The following is a 14,312-nucleotide window of genomic DNA, read 5'->3' as shown; positions in this document are numbered from 1 at the left end:
GATTTTTTCACATATTTTTTTTTTAAAAAATAACTTGTTCACAGATTTTAAATTGAAAAGCACAGATAATATGTCTCGGAATGAAAAAGACATGACCAGTTAGATAAAGAAGATACATTTGTTGACCGATGGATGTTGCACCATCATGATATGGGTTGCTGTTACTGTTATTCTTTCTCCATTAAATAATTGGGCCTGTTTTACCAATATTAATTATTATTATTATTATTATTATTATTGCCATTTCCTTTATCATTTTATATACAGTTTGAAATTGTATTCTAAATGATATTTTTTAAAAAATTAATTTTTATAATTTAATTTTTTTATATATTTTTAAATTATTTTGATACGTAGTTATCAAAAATATTTTTTAACAAATAAAAAAAATATTATTTTAATACATTAAAAAAAAACATTTTAAAAAAATTATTATTATACTCCCAAATTTTTTTTTAAAAAAATTATTATTATACTCCCAAACATCCCCTTCAACACAAAATAAACACGTCCCTTCTTAACTTAATAATAAGATTTTTAACAACACAGATTATTTTTTTACCTTACCTGATATTTTTTTCTCTGTGAGGTATGCAAAATTAACCGCAGTAAACTCGCTAAAAACATAAAACAAAAGTCGAGGTGAAAAAACAACAGCGAAGCTATGTATCAAAATAACCCAAACTATACAACACGATTAATTAAATCATTAGATTTTTATGAAAGATGCCATCAAATTAAAAAATAATGGTCTAAAATATCGTTATCCAGAATGTCACTAACCCTTAATTTCAGTAGGTCCAGTGGCTTGGTGGCCTGTCGGAAAATTGAGCTCCGGTCACTATCCTCAGTCCTCGCCCATGGGGCAAGGATAAAAGAAAATGGGAAATGGGATCGAAATCATAAGTTTACATGACGAAAAAAACTCCCTTTGGGTGATTTTGAAAGAACCGAAGAACACCCAGTAGTTACCAGTAAAATGTTCCAGAACTTAGTTAAATTTTGGATATTAATTTAAGATTTTCCTAGAAAACAAAATTGACTTTAAGAAAAAACCAGATGGTTTGGTATTTTCTACCTACTTACATATATCAATCCTATTTTTATTTTATTTTTTAAACAAAGATAGTTTCAAGTAGGTTTTAAATGAGGAGAAGTTGTGTCTTTTAGCTACAGTTATTTATCGCAACTACTATGGTTGTGTAATAAAAATATTTGACGTCAAGCAATTAATTAATTAATTAATGATAGTGATTTATTTATTTATCCTAAATATATATTAGAAAATAATATGAAACTCACAAAATTAATTAAAAGTATATCTAACAAGAGTGAATTAAATTAATAGAAATAAATTATTTTTTGAGAAAAATTAGAAAACAGATTATTACTTCATTGAATGATGAATTATATTTACAAGTATCATCATCATGGTTTACTTATAGGCTATGAAAAACAATTGTCAGGGGACACTCGTCTATCTGTTTTTTTTATTTAATTCTTAATTCGTGGTTAATTCCGCTATATTTTAACAGTAAACTTGCAATCGTCATGAAAATTGCCTAGTAATTTATATTTCAACATTACAGTTTTTTTATCAACGAAATCGTTCCTTCACCAAAAACAAATCGTTCCTTCACGAGGGATCTCAATGAACCAGTTTTGTTAAAATGATTTGATGTTACAACATAAGGGCTATGTTTAAGGTTTTTGCAATATTAAGCAATGTTAAAATGATTTGATGTTACAACATAATTAAAAGTTTAAATGTTCATTTTTAGTTTGTGATTTTTGACTTACCGTTGAATTTCAAAGTAGTTTTATAATTTCACAATAGGCTTTTTTTTATTGGTTCTTAGAGAAAATCTTATTTTTTAAAAAATAATATAAAAATCTCTATTTGTTAAACAAATTATTAATTTTCACACATAAAATACTAGTTCTCTAAAACAAATTTTATAAAAACAATTGATGATGATAAAAAAAATAAGTGAATTTGTTTGGGCTTTGGCCAAACTGAACCCCAACACTTGGTTAGGTTTTAGCCCAACAAAATTTATTTTTTTTAATTTTTATTCTATCTTTTATTCTATCTTTTTATTATTACGAGCTACAATTTTACTACAATTCTTATGTGGAGAAATAACAAAGAAATAAAGTTGTCACTTTGAGAAGTTAAAATATTTTTTCTAGATTTTTTTATATTTATTCAACTATAAATACTAGGTTTTAGTAAAAGAGAAAGAGAGATTCTCTCAACATAATACATAAAAAAATATCTTATTCTCTCAACTAAAGAAAAGCCTTAAACTAACTTCAGTATCAAAATATTTTTTTTTTGCTAAGAACACCCCTATTCAATCAACTATCATGCATGAAGAAAAACTAAACTTAGTGAAGATTTTTCAAGCTTCATTAGTGATGCTGTCTACGAGAACTCTAAACAAAAGCCTTATTCATTTCTTATGCAAATATTTCTCATAAAAACCTGGAAGGAATGGTCAATAATCTTCCACCATCTTCATCAACTCATATGGATCTCCATTAATCCACTTAACAAATGATGACACTTATTAAGGTTGTGTTAGTTACCCAGAAATAGCTCAGTTCTCTCAACAACTTACCAGTTACTATACAAACTCATGACTCGTATGTGACATCAATTGCCTGTATTACTAATCCAGTGCAATGTTAGCTTCAACATCCTGATGAAAATGACCAAAACAAGGTATAAAGTAGACATCATACCTACATTCTCAAAAGAAGTATATCACATCACCAAGAGCAATAATATTATGTAGGGTCACTTAGATATAATCCTTATACGTCACGAGGCAAGGTTGAGAGCCATAACCATCTTTGTCGATGAGCTCGTTCTCCTCTAAAATCTTATTTCATCATTCTAGAACAAAAAAAGGCAATATAAAGATGAAGATAAAATAAGCTAAGTCAAGTAGAAGGGACTTTGTAGCTAGTAAAATGAATTTGGATAAATATGATGGATTTTCAGACCTTGAGAAACATGTTCAAAACATCAAGAGCAGCTTGTAACTGGTGGTGGAGGACTCAAAAGTTATATGCAGGGTCCTTCTATCTACTTTTCAAGGGTCTATGCAAGTCTGCTATAACAACTTGAAACCTGGTTTTTTATACAATTTTTTAGACTTTTGTGAGAAGTTGATCACCCATTTTAATGCAAGCATTCTTCTTAAAAAAAGTTCAATTACACTTTTATCAATTATTCAACTTGAAAACAAAAGCACCAATAAAGATGTTCAACAAAGAGATGTTAAAGGTTAAAAAAAAAATTGCTAGAACTTATAGCAATAAAAACCCTTATTAAAGGAATAAACAATCACTCCTTCTATGAATGACTTTATACCCTTCTTAAGAGACATCTACTCAATGTAAAATAATTGATAGATAATTATATTTTAATGGAAGAAGCTAGAGTGTCGCGATAAAAGTATCTTTGATTCAATAAATGAATGAAAATGTCTTAAAGGAAAGATAATATGCATCCTCTTAAGATACTCAATCATTTAGGGGCAATACCAGGGTCTTAGCATGAAACAGATTGATATACTTAGAATTAATGATTGCTCTCTTAAACATCATTAGAGCTGAAGTGTTTACAACAATAAAAAAAAAATGTATATACATTACCCAACACCTATGATGAGAGATATAGTGAAGAGGAATAAAAAAAAAAGTACTGCTTATTTAATAAGAATAGGGGTCATAACACTAAACAGTGCTTCACTTTGAAAAAAATTCAAGAGACTCATATCTAAATGATATCTCTAATAATTTATATATATAAAAAAGAAAACAAAGCAGCCATGAGGAAAAACTAAGCCTTCTCACAGGTCTCTTCTAGAAATCAATGCCATTCTTGGAAGGGATTCAGGTGGGAGAGATATTGGTAAAAGTAGAAAGACTTATGAGAAGTAAATATTGATGATAATAAACCAAAACCCTTGATATATGCTAATTATATTGACTCGTGAGGATGAGAAAGGTATGAAATTCCCCATAAAGATGATTTGGTGATCTCTATCATCCTTTTAGGCTTGAATATACGTATGGTTCTTATAGATGATGAAAATATCATGAACTTCCTATCAAAGCCATCGGGCTAACTAGAAAAGTTATAAGGTATTGCCTTTAGAATGGTGAGTTATATAAAAGGTCCATCACATCTTTATTGTTTAAATATATATCATATGAAAAAAACGAGTATATACTTAAAGAGATTCACGAAGGGATATATGAACTCTATACAAGGGTAAAGGCGTTGACTGCTTGGAAAATTCAAGTAGGATTTTATTGGATTATGAGAGATGTTATAAAAATAGCGCCATAATATTATATATAAACATAATTCCAAACATACCAAACATAATATAGATATTGCTAGACAGACTTCTTGTGGTTTCTTACTCTTCTGGCTTATTAGATAAGTATTATCCTTTAGAGGTTGCTCGAGCTCTCCTTGGTTGAAGCTCATAAAAAAAAAGACATATTATCATAAAACATTAAAGAGAAGTTTACATTAATGCTTTGAGAACTATTATGGAAGTGAAGGTCTTTCATCATGTCAACTAGTCTATCCTTCATTAATGTTTTTAGAGAAAAATGGTACCGTAAGTAGTCATAAAGTCAAAGTAATTTTCTCCCAATGATTTTTAACATGACCATTATCCCTATAATTGAGTCACCTTACCTTGAGCCTTTACTACTTTATCTTGTATACCAACTAATGTTCTTTGAGCATTAGATGATATCTTCTCAAGCTTCTCAATTCTCATCTTATAATTAGTCATTTCTTATTTGGATTTTATTGTGGTAACATGAAGGGATGTAAGCTTTGTATATAAAGTATCTCTTTTCATACGCAATAAGCGATATGTTGATTATAGTTCATGAAAACTCTTCTTTACTTGAGCTTGTTTCTTCTTGCAAGTTGTAATCTCCTGATGAGCTAATATCAAAGACAATTATACGCTCAAGTTCTTCTTTCAATATTTAAAGAACCAATACTTACCTTTAGGAATCCTAACAAAAATTAGTTATAGTAGTAAAAAATAATAAAGGATAATGATAGGAGATCAACTGCCTTTTACTCATATAAAGAGTTTCAGTTAGGTTACTTGTTAAAAGATTAGATACGCTTACTCTTTTAAATTATTGAATATCTCATGGAAATTGAGTTATTTTAGCAATAATATCTGTATTTTATCCATTGTTATTAATAGTTGAAATATTATCCTCAAATATGAAAGTCATGAAGTCTTTCTCTCTCTCACTCTATCAGTGTTATCATCTCTCCATGAAGTAAAAATCTTATAAAGAAAAGTTCCCTAAGCATATGACCATAACCATTAGCAATCATATAATTTATAAAAGTTTAGATGGAAAGACGATGAAACTAAAGAGAATATGAAGAAGAAAAAGTGCTAACAACAATACTACTAAAATTTATATCTTCAAGGATATTGATGGGAAACGATGAAACTAAAGAGGATATGAAGAATAAAAAGTGCTAACAACAATACTACTACTTAAATTTATATCTTCAAGGATATTGATGGGACTTGTCATGTTATGCATAGAATTTAGAACAATAAGATTTAAGGTAATACATGTGTAGGGCTTGGTATAAGATTAGGAGAAGGTGTCATTTTCATGAGAGAGTTAAGCGAACTATTCCTTTTCTTATTCCTTAGGCAAAAGGGTTAGGAACTACAAGTTAGGAACTATTCCTTTTCTTATTCCTTAGGCATAAAGTATACGTGTTTCTATCTATTTTCATGTCAATATTGGTGTCTATTTCACCACTCTTCTATTAAGTTTCTTCTATCATATCTACTTTAGGTTCTTTTATAGTCTATTCCTTATTATAAACTTTTTTTATTCTAAGATTCTTTTTCTTGATATTCTTTTTATGAGACTCTTCCTCATTCTCCTTCTTTTCCTTTTATGTTTCTTTAGAGGATAAAAATGATGACGACGACAATAAAGAGTTTAAAGCTCATTTTTTCTTATTCTTTAATTGTATCAAAGAATAGGGCCTATATGTAAATAACATAGATAAATATTAGTATAATAATTATGCTGCTAGAAATTCAAGGAAGATGACAAAATATATCTCATGCTATAAATACTATCATCTAGAGAATACTCTTTAACCAACTAAAAGAGATAGTATTGACAATTATTAGCAAGATTCTAGAATACATTCTGCTCATTTAGACTAAAAAAGGAGCAATATTATCTACAATAAAAACTTTTCAAATTGAAAAACTTCCTCATATTTTTTTAGCAAAAGTTATAGAACTACTATAACACACTATTACCCAATCACTTCTTCAATTCTTTATTGATAATGATTTACCTTGAAAAATATCTTTCAAGGGATTTTATGTTTTTCTCTTATAAAAAATGTAAAATTATGCCATATATTTCTTATCTCCAGGAGAATTAGACAAATTATAGCAATATTTAAACATGTCAACAATAGGATTTTGACCTTCAAATCTCAAATACTTGTAAAAAATTACTATGATCATCCATCTATTTGGGTGAAACTAACTCACAGACAGGTTATAGTAGAAAAATACATCTCTTACAAAACTAGACAAAGAACAGAAATGCTCAAACTTAAACATACAGATAGAGGTTATGATATTAAAATTTATGGTTTCTGCCTCTAAAATCTCAAATACTTGTAAAAAATTACTACAATCATCCATCTATTTAGGTGAAACTAACTCACAGACAGGTTATAGTAGGAAAACACATCTCCTACAAAACCAGACAAAGGACAGAAATGCCCAAACTTAAAATGTAAATAGAGGTTATGATCTTAAAATTTATGATTTCTACTTCTAGTGTTTTAATTATTCTTTTATGAGGAAGTAAAGTCATAGCATTATACTCGCCCTCATGTTAGCTAAGTAATAACATTATTAGCTACAATGCTCCTATATGGATCATGAGGTTAAGGTGGGTTTGGTATAGATATGGAGAACAAATATACCTCATAAGAAGATCTAGCACCTCTACTTCTACTAGCAAGATGAGAAGGATTAGCTCCTCCACTCCCATCTTATTCCTCACCTCTACCTCTACACATTAAAAGTTTATTACAAGTAATTCAAAAGAAAAAAAGTATGCGATACTAAAGTGAATAAGAAGTAATGACTGTTTATAATGGTAGTTTTGCCAACAATCATTAAAATGATTATGACACGCCCACCTAATGACCTAAAACAATAAAGAAAAGTGCCAAGATTCCTGAGATAATTACTATTATCATGGTGGATCAAGATTTTTCAACATTATCATGTACACGACAATGTGAAATGTGTCTTATGATTCTTGACATAGTCACAAACTTTAATTCTCATAAATATTAGCTATGATATCACCAGTTTTCATGGTATGTTTACACTTTTTCTTGTAGATATCATCATTATTTATTTTTCTCTATTGTATATAACTTATTAATAAAATAATTTTTTTTAAAACACTATGTTAAGAATTTACTTAAACAGCTATCGATGAAGATAAAAAAAGTGAATGATCTTGGTTGAATGTTGGCCCAACCTAGTTTTTTTTCTCTTTTTTTTTTTTTTTTTGGGAAAGCAGCACTGTATTTTTTTTAAATTTTAAATTTTTTTAAAATTTTTAAATTTAATATGTTGATATTAACAATAATATTTAATAATTAAAAATATTTTATTTTAATATACTTTTAAATAAAAAACTTTTTAACCCACCACCACTACTAGAATGCACACACTGCACGTTCCTCTGCATCTACGGTGCGGTGCGGTCACATGCATGTCTATTCTCTACATCCAGCTTTTTGTTAGGTTTTAACAAGAGAGAATGAAGAATTTTGAATTCTTTGCATGCAATTAAAAAAAAAAAAAGGTTTTATTCTCTTTTTACCTGTTGTTCTTATAGAATATCTATATAAAAAAAAGAACTTAAACTGACTTTGACAGTGAAGACTCTTTTTTTCTGCAAGATCGTTTTCCAACTGTTTATCATCTGTGGAAAAAGACTAGCTTGATCAACAATCCATGCTGCCTTCATAAAAGAAAACTTATTTATAATTCACAAAATTGAACTAGACCCGTAGCCTGGTGCTGTGACGTTAGGGTTTTTGTGAACCGGGTAACAACGCTGAGGACCGGCAGCTATGATTAAGCAGCCCTTTTTTTTTTTTTTTTTTTTTATTCCAGAATTATATTAAAAAAAACCCAGAAACCATAAAGTACTTATGTGTTTTTAACAGGAAAAAAAACATTTTAAACCATGCACAAAATAGAATGTAACTAGATCAGATATGATAATTCGGGACCGGATTATTTTCTATAAAGAGGCGCAGCTAAGATTTTGTCATTGAATAGCAACTGGAACTACTACCTTTTTATACGCATCATAATACTGGAAATTGATCAGGGAGGAGTTGGGTCATTTGATGCAGCCGAAAACTCTCTAGAACTATATTGGTGGGAAAAAAAAAAAACATGGAATTGATCCAATCAACATAACCGGAAATATAATGTCTTCAGATTTAACAGCTGGGGCTGGATATCAGCCAAATTATCAAGAAAAAAAGAAAAGAAAAATCTTTTATGTGGGGGTAGGAGTTGACCAGTAGACCAAGCAATTCACTCCTAAACCCACATAATGTTTTATAGTCTTGGCAGCTGATCTTTGTCCTTCAATACAGACCCCTTCCAAGAAATTATCAGAAATTTAGCCGTGTCTATTCTGATGATGAGTCGTTATCAAACTCACATGTCTATTTTTTAGCTCAAAACAATCTACAGGGGCAAAATTAAATTCAAATGACTTGGGAGTCATTTTTTAAAAGGCCTGTGTTCTTGATTCCACTTAATGGCAGCATATTGTTTGATAAGACACACACACACATCAGCTTAATTAGCTAAGTTGTTCACCGAACACAGTCATGTCTGCTTAAATCAAAGTCAACTCGCCGGAAAATACTTCCCGTTTACAGACTCAATTCATTACGAGAGAGATGGGGTTGCCGTTAATTAGTCGAGATCAAGTCCAACTTATTGATCCGGTAAAGAATAAGTCATTCATGCTAGAACAATAAGATTTATATATAAAAATTTACATTCTCACAACCAACATGATCTAATTTAAAATTTATATCACGGTGGTCATGGAGATAGCTCAATCTTTAACCATCAATATCAGATGTAAAGAGCCCCAAGATATAAAAAATAAAAAACTGCAAAAAAAATAAAATCCGATTCTATTATAGTTTGTGGCTCATATGAAAATGCTGGAGTGGCGAGAGGTGGAGTGAAAAAAAATGGAGGGCACCAAGCAAAGTGGAGTTTACTGTTTAAAAGTGTGGTTATGATTAGTTTTTAAAATATTTTTATTTGAAAAAATATATTAATAATATTTTTTTATTCTTTTAAAAATTATTTTTAAAATTAATATATCAGATGATTTAAAAATATAAAAACATATTAATTTAAATTATAAAAAATTTAATTTTTTTAAAAAACACTTTTTAAATATAGTGCCAAATATCTTCTTAAATAGTTAGGTTTTTATAGATAGTATAAAATCTACTATAAATATACATTATATAATCCTATTGAACATATAGTGAAAATAAATTTTCTTGTTCTTGTTTGTAAATATAAATATATTATCAAACCATATTAAATTTTATATTTTTCTAGTTTTTTCACTATTACAATATTCATCACCAATCACTTAAAACAAATTCTATCAATGTGTTGTTGCATTTCAGGTTATAGTAAATAATTAACCTCCATTTATTTATAGTGGAAACATTGAAGGTTGAGGCTATGGGCACATTAGAATTTTAAAGCTGGATGAACTCTTCCCATGTCAAACAACATTTTGCTACAAGGAATTATCAACAAATGACAAATTACTCATAAAATCTGATAATCCCTTTTGGATCATATTTCTGCATAGAAATCATCAATTACAGTTCTAACTATCAAAGGAATTCTCACTACATGAAAGCCATCTTCCCAAAACAGATTTCCGAACGAGTATCTTCCTTGAATCCTCAACATGGAACAAAAGGTTACCTTAAACTTGATCTTCTTTCTTATCGAATCAAATGACAAAACTGATGGCTCAACTGTCACATGTGTGCCGGCTGGAGCTAGAACGCGAGCAACGTAGATAGATGTAATAGGACCAACATTTGTGACCGTTCTTGACACAGTTAAGTTCTGCTTCAGCTCAGGAATGGTAATAGAAGGCAAATTAAGATTTACAAGAAAGGTGGTTGATTTCTTGCATCGGGTGCGAGTCCTGGTCATTAAGCTGATTGCAGAATTATTGTAGCCAAGGGCACAAAGAAAGCGGATGTAATCTGAGGTGCCCATGTCAAATACGAGACCAGGATGCATGGCTCTCTCAGGATCAACATGACCACCGCCATAATCAAATGGATCAGCCTGCTTGTGTGGAGCTCCTTCAGCGACTGTCTTTTGACCATATTCGTCCTCTATAGACGCTGTGCAGTATAAAGACACATTTATATAACCAGTATCGAGGGAAAACTGGCAGTAAGAATATGGTTTCTTACCTGTTGTGATTAGTGCAGACTTGATTGCAGCAGGACTCCATTTTGGATGTGCAGCTTTTAGTAGAGCAACAACACCGGATATATGGGGGCAAGACATGGATGTTCCTGATTCAATTTTGAAGTCCAAGGGCCGTGCTTCATTGTCAATTATGGCAGGTGAAGCGGCAGGAGACCAAGAGGCCAAGATGTTAACCCCTGGAGCAGCAATGTCAGGCTGCAGAAGACATTGAAACACATTGATCACTAAAACGGAAAAAACGATAGACCTTGTCTAATAAAAGGTCCATTACCTTCAATACAGTAGCGGAGATGGAACTGGGTCCTCGAGAAGAGAAGAATGCAACTTCCGGGGATATCTGTTGTCCAATAACTGTTTTCGTGAAGCTGAACTTTACTACAGGATTTCTGTCGCATAAATATACTTCTTTAGGTAAAAATCAAGTTGTGCAACTTCTTGTATTAAGGGAGAGAGATTTTAGCAGCAAAGTACTTCAAAGGTGCATGAGTATACCTTTCCAAAGCTCGCAGACACACACAAGGATACACTACTCGTGCAAATAATGCAATTGGTCAAGAACTCTCACTGAATGCAGTGAGTTAGACTTTACCTGCTTGACTCCATGTATGTCAGTAGATATGTTCCTATTGCGAAGTCCACTTGGATACAGGGAATGTCCAAGGACAAAGTAACATCCTTGGTGGGAGACTGTGCGAATATAAGGCCAACACCCTTGACATCTAATACAGTTCTTCTAGCAATGATATTTGACCTCTGTGACCGAGACTCAAAACACAGAATCACTTTTCCTCTTGCTAAAGTAGCATTCAGGCTTCCTGAAGCACAACCTCTGTTAAAAGTACGAGCGATTAGAATCTGGCTTTTCTGAGAATAATTGGGATTTTGATATGCCAGTAATAGAAGGGTATTATACCTTGCACTATCTTCATCAGAGTCATCAGCTACAATCTCTTCTCCATAAACAATAGGGTGGAAAGTGTCTACATTCTTCCCGGTATACAAAGCCTGGCCCTGTTTGAGAAAATTAAATTTATTTCTAGTCCGTAAGGCTTGCTGCCATATATTTACAGTGAGCAGTGACAACGCTGTACATATCATTTTAACTTCAGCAGGCATCTTAAGATGAAAAATATCCCTTCTGTGTAACTAATAAAAAAAAATTGTGAAGAATGCAGCCAAGCATAAAGAAAGTTGGCATCTGTGTTCTTTATTTGGTTGACTATATATGTGCAAGTGCATCTACATTCTGTACTTTTGCTGGACATGCTTGTTCCAATTGATTTCACATACAAACTATGCACAAGTTCTCTAGACTGCAAAGAATTTAGAAGTACCACAATGGTTTGATTGTTCCCCAGGGTAATTATAGTAGGGAAAGCTCGATCAATGGTGCTTGCTGCTACAGTAACAACCCATGGAGCTGTATTTGTAATTGTTTGAGGATAAGGACCAGAATTCCCCGCAGAGCATACTACAGAAATTCCTTTAGCTACAGCATAAAAGGAGCCAATAGCTACTGCATCCTCAACATAGGTGGCAAGAGGAGGTGCTGATCCAAGAGATACTGATAGCACATCCACACCATCAAAGATGGCATCATCAAATGCAGCAAGAAGATCTGCCTCAGCGCAGCCACCTGTAGCCCAGCAAACTTTGTAGACAGCCAGCCAAGCTGATGGGGCACCCCCTCTTGCCAATCCTTGAGCTAGTCCCATAAAACTTGCATTTTCCACTAGACCACCAGTTGCAGTAGATGATGTGTGGGTGCCATGGCCCCCAGCATCTCGAGGAGATAGGAACTCATCCCCATCACTCGTATTTAGCTTTCCAAATTCAGCTTCATAACCTTTAATATACCAGCGAGCACCAATGATTTTCCTACCCAAAGTATTCAAGCAGTAAGCATCAAGTAAATTCCTGCTGAAACCTTGATAGAGTACAATTCATAAGCAGAAGCCATTTACTAGTGTTTAATTCCTCTTCAATTTGAGTTAACTATCTTTATGACCAGAATTTAAGATCACACAAGAGAATGTACTTCCAATTGACATGTCTAAAAATCTTGTATCTGTTTAGAAGTATAGAAACCCGGATAAAAAGTGAATATGGATAGACTATGATTAGCTAACCTATTACAATGCGAGCGATTAAATCCTTCTCCTTCTTGGCATATCCCTCTCCAACGAGATGGCACCTCTGCCATACCCTCATCTCTGAAGCTTTTCGACTCTGGCCATATACCTATGCAACAAGAAAGTAAGATCAAGAATAAGTAAATTGTCTAAGAAACAACTATGCCTTCGTCTTGCCACTCACCTGTGTCCATGACACCAATGATGGAACCAGCCCCGGAATGTCCCGTGGAAATTCGACCCACAAGTTGAGGCTTGACTTGTAGAAAATCCCAACTCCTAGTTGTGTGGGAACTAATAATTCTGTTTCGAACAACACCAACAACTCCAGGGAAATCTGTATTGGTGCATCAAAAAAGAATAAAATAATTTCAGGGACTTGTTAAGATTAAAAAAATAGACTGTGAAAACGGTTTTCAAATTTCACCAACATTGTAACACCTGCAATAAGTTTCTCTTGGGACTTGGTTAACACGGCAGCGAATCCCGAAAATCCATGCTTGTAGCTATACAAAATCGATTCCTTTGCAGCGTCTTTGCTGTCAAAACCATTCCACAAGATGCTAATTTATCTTTACTGCTTAATCAAACCTCACAAATAATGCATCCAGAGCTAAAAACAGTGAAAAACACATTTCATGCATCTGAAATTGCATAAAGCAAAATCAAAGAAGCCCAAGGCATGCAAAATCATTCGATATCCCTATGAACATAGATACCAAGAAAGATAAAAACTGAACGTGTTTAAGGTAAAAGTAATAGCAAAACTGGGCGTTTTTAAGGTAAAATCAACAAATTAAAAAAAATGGGAATGAAGGCTATAAAGAGCCAGAAATAAAACCTTCCAACAATATCAGCAAGAAGCTCATGATGGGACTCTTGAACCAGCTCAGGCTCGTCATGGAGTTTGTCTCCCATGTACACAATGTAAACCTGCCAAGATAAAGATTAAACACGGAGAAATCCATGAAAGAAACAAATCGATACACATAGCTGAACTCAAGTAGAGAAACTTACATTGGTTTCAGCAAGAATCACTGGGGGCAAAGCCTTCAACAGTAGAGCAAGAACATGAGCAAGGAAAATGCCAGGACTCCATAAAGAAGCCATTAGAAACCTGAAACATAAAACCAGGTGATAAACAGTGTGATTTATATGCTACGGAATCATATCATTTTATTGAGTATATGCTTGGGGACCCCACAGTAAAGGTTACACTCCTTCTTCACTACTCCTACTACTAGCATTATTGGCTGTCGAGTGTGTTTTCTCTGTTTGGTGCTAACTGTGTGCTGTGCTGTTGAAGTCTGATGAGATGTGGATTTATCTGTTTAAATGTCTTTTCACGGGGGAAGCATATGGGGAGACTGAGAAGTGGCGTTGACTTGATTTTCTGTAAATGTCAATAGGACAGTGTATCCTGAGGAGTAGCTTTCCAGCGGCCCAGTACAATTGAGGAAGCATACACTTCGGTAGTTAAGGGTCCTTAACATTTTTTTTAGACATTTTTTTTAGCATTGAAAAGGGA

At 32.3% G+C, this 14,312-nt stretch overlaps 1 protein-coding gene across 1 annotated transcript; it reads right to left on the bottom strand.

Annotated features, from left to right (window-relative positions):
• Positions 1-9,867: 9,867 nt before the first annotated feature.
• On the bottom strand, positions 9,868-14,076 carry LOC105134471 (subtilisin-like protease SBT3.5). Its single transcript, XM_011038890.1, has 11 exons — positions 13,802-14,076; positions 13,626-13,717; positions 13,226-13,323; positions 12,969-13,121; positions 12,782-12,893; positions 11,987-12,530; positions 11,566-11,663; positions 11,242-11,481; positions 10,924-11,038; positions 10,634-10,847; positions 9,868-10,561 (listed from the first exon to the last, which is right to left on the bottom strand). Exons 1-11 carry the CDS (start codon positions 13,892-13,894, stop codon positions 9,993-9,995), a joined length of 2,328 nt encoding a protein of 775 aa, XP_011037192.1. The 5' UTR covers positions 13,895-14,076; the 3' UTR covers positions 9,868-9,992.
• Between the last annotated feature and the right edge of the window lie 236 nt (positions 14,077-14,312).

Source organism: Populus euphratica, unplaced genomic scaffold (genome assembly GCF_000495115.2).
Source record: "Populus euphratica unplaced genomic scaffold, PopEup_1.0 scaffold104.1, whole genome shotgun sequence".
Lineage (NCBI taxonomy): Eukaryota > Viridiplantae > Streptophyta > Magnoliopsida > Malpighiales > Salicaceae > Populus > Populus euphratica.
Note: the sequence above shows the minus strand (reverse complement) of the source record. Positions and strands in the feature narration are given on the sequence as shown.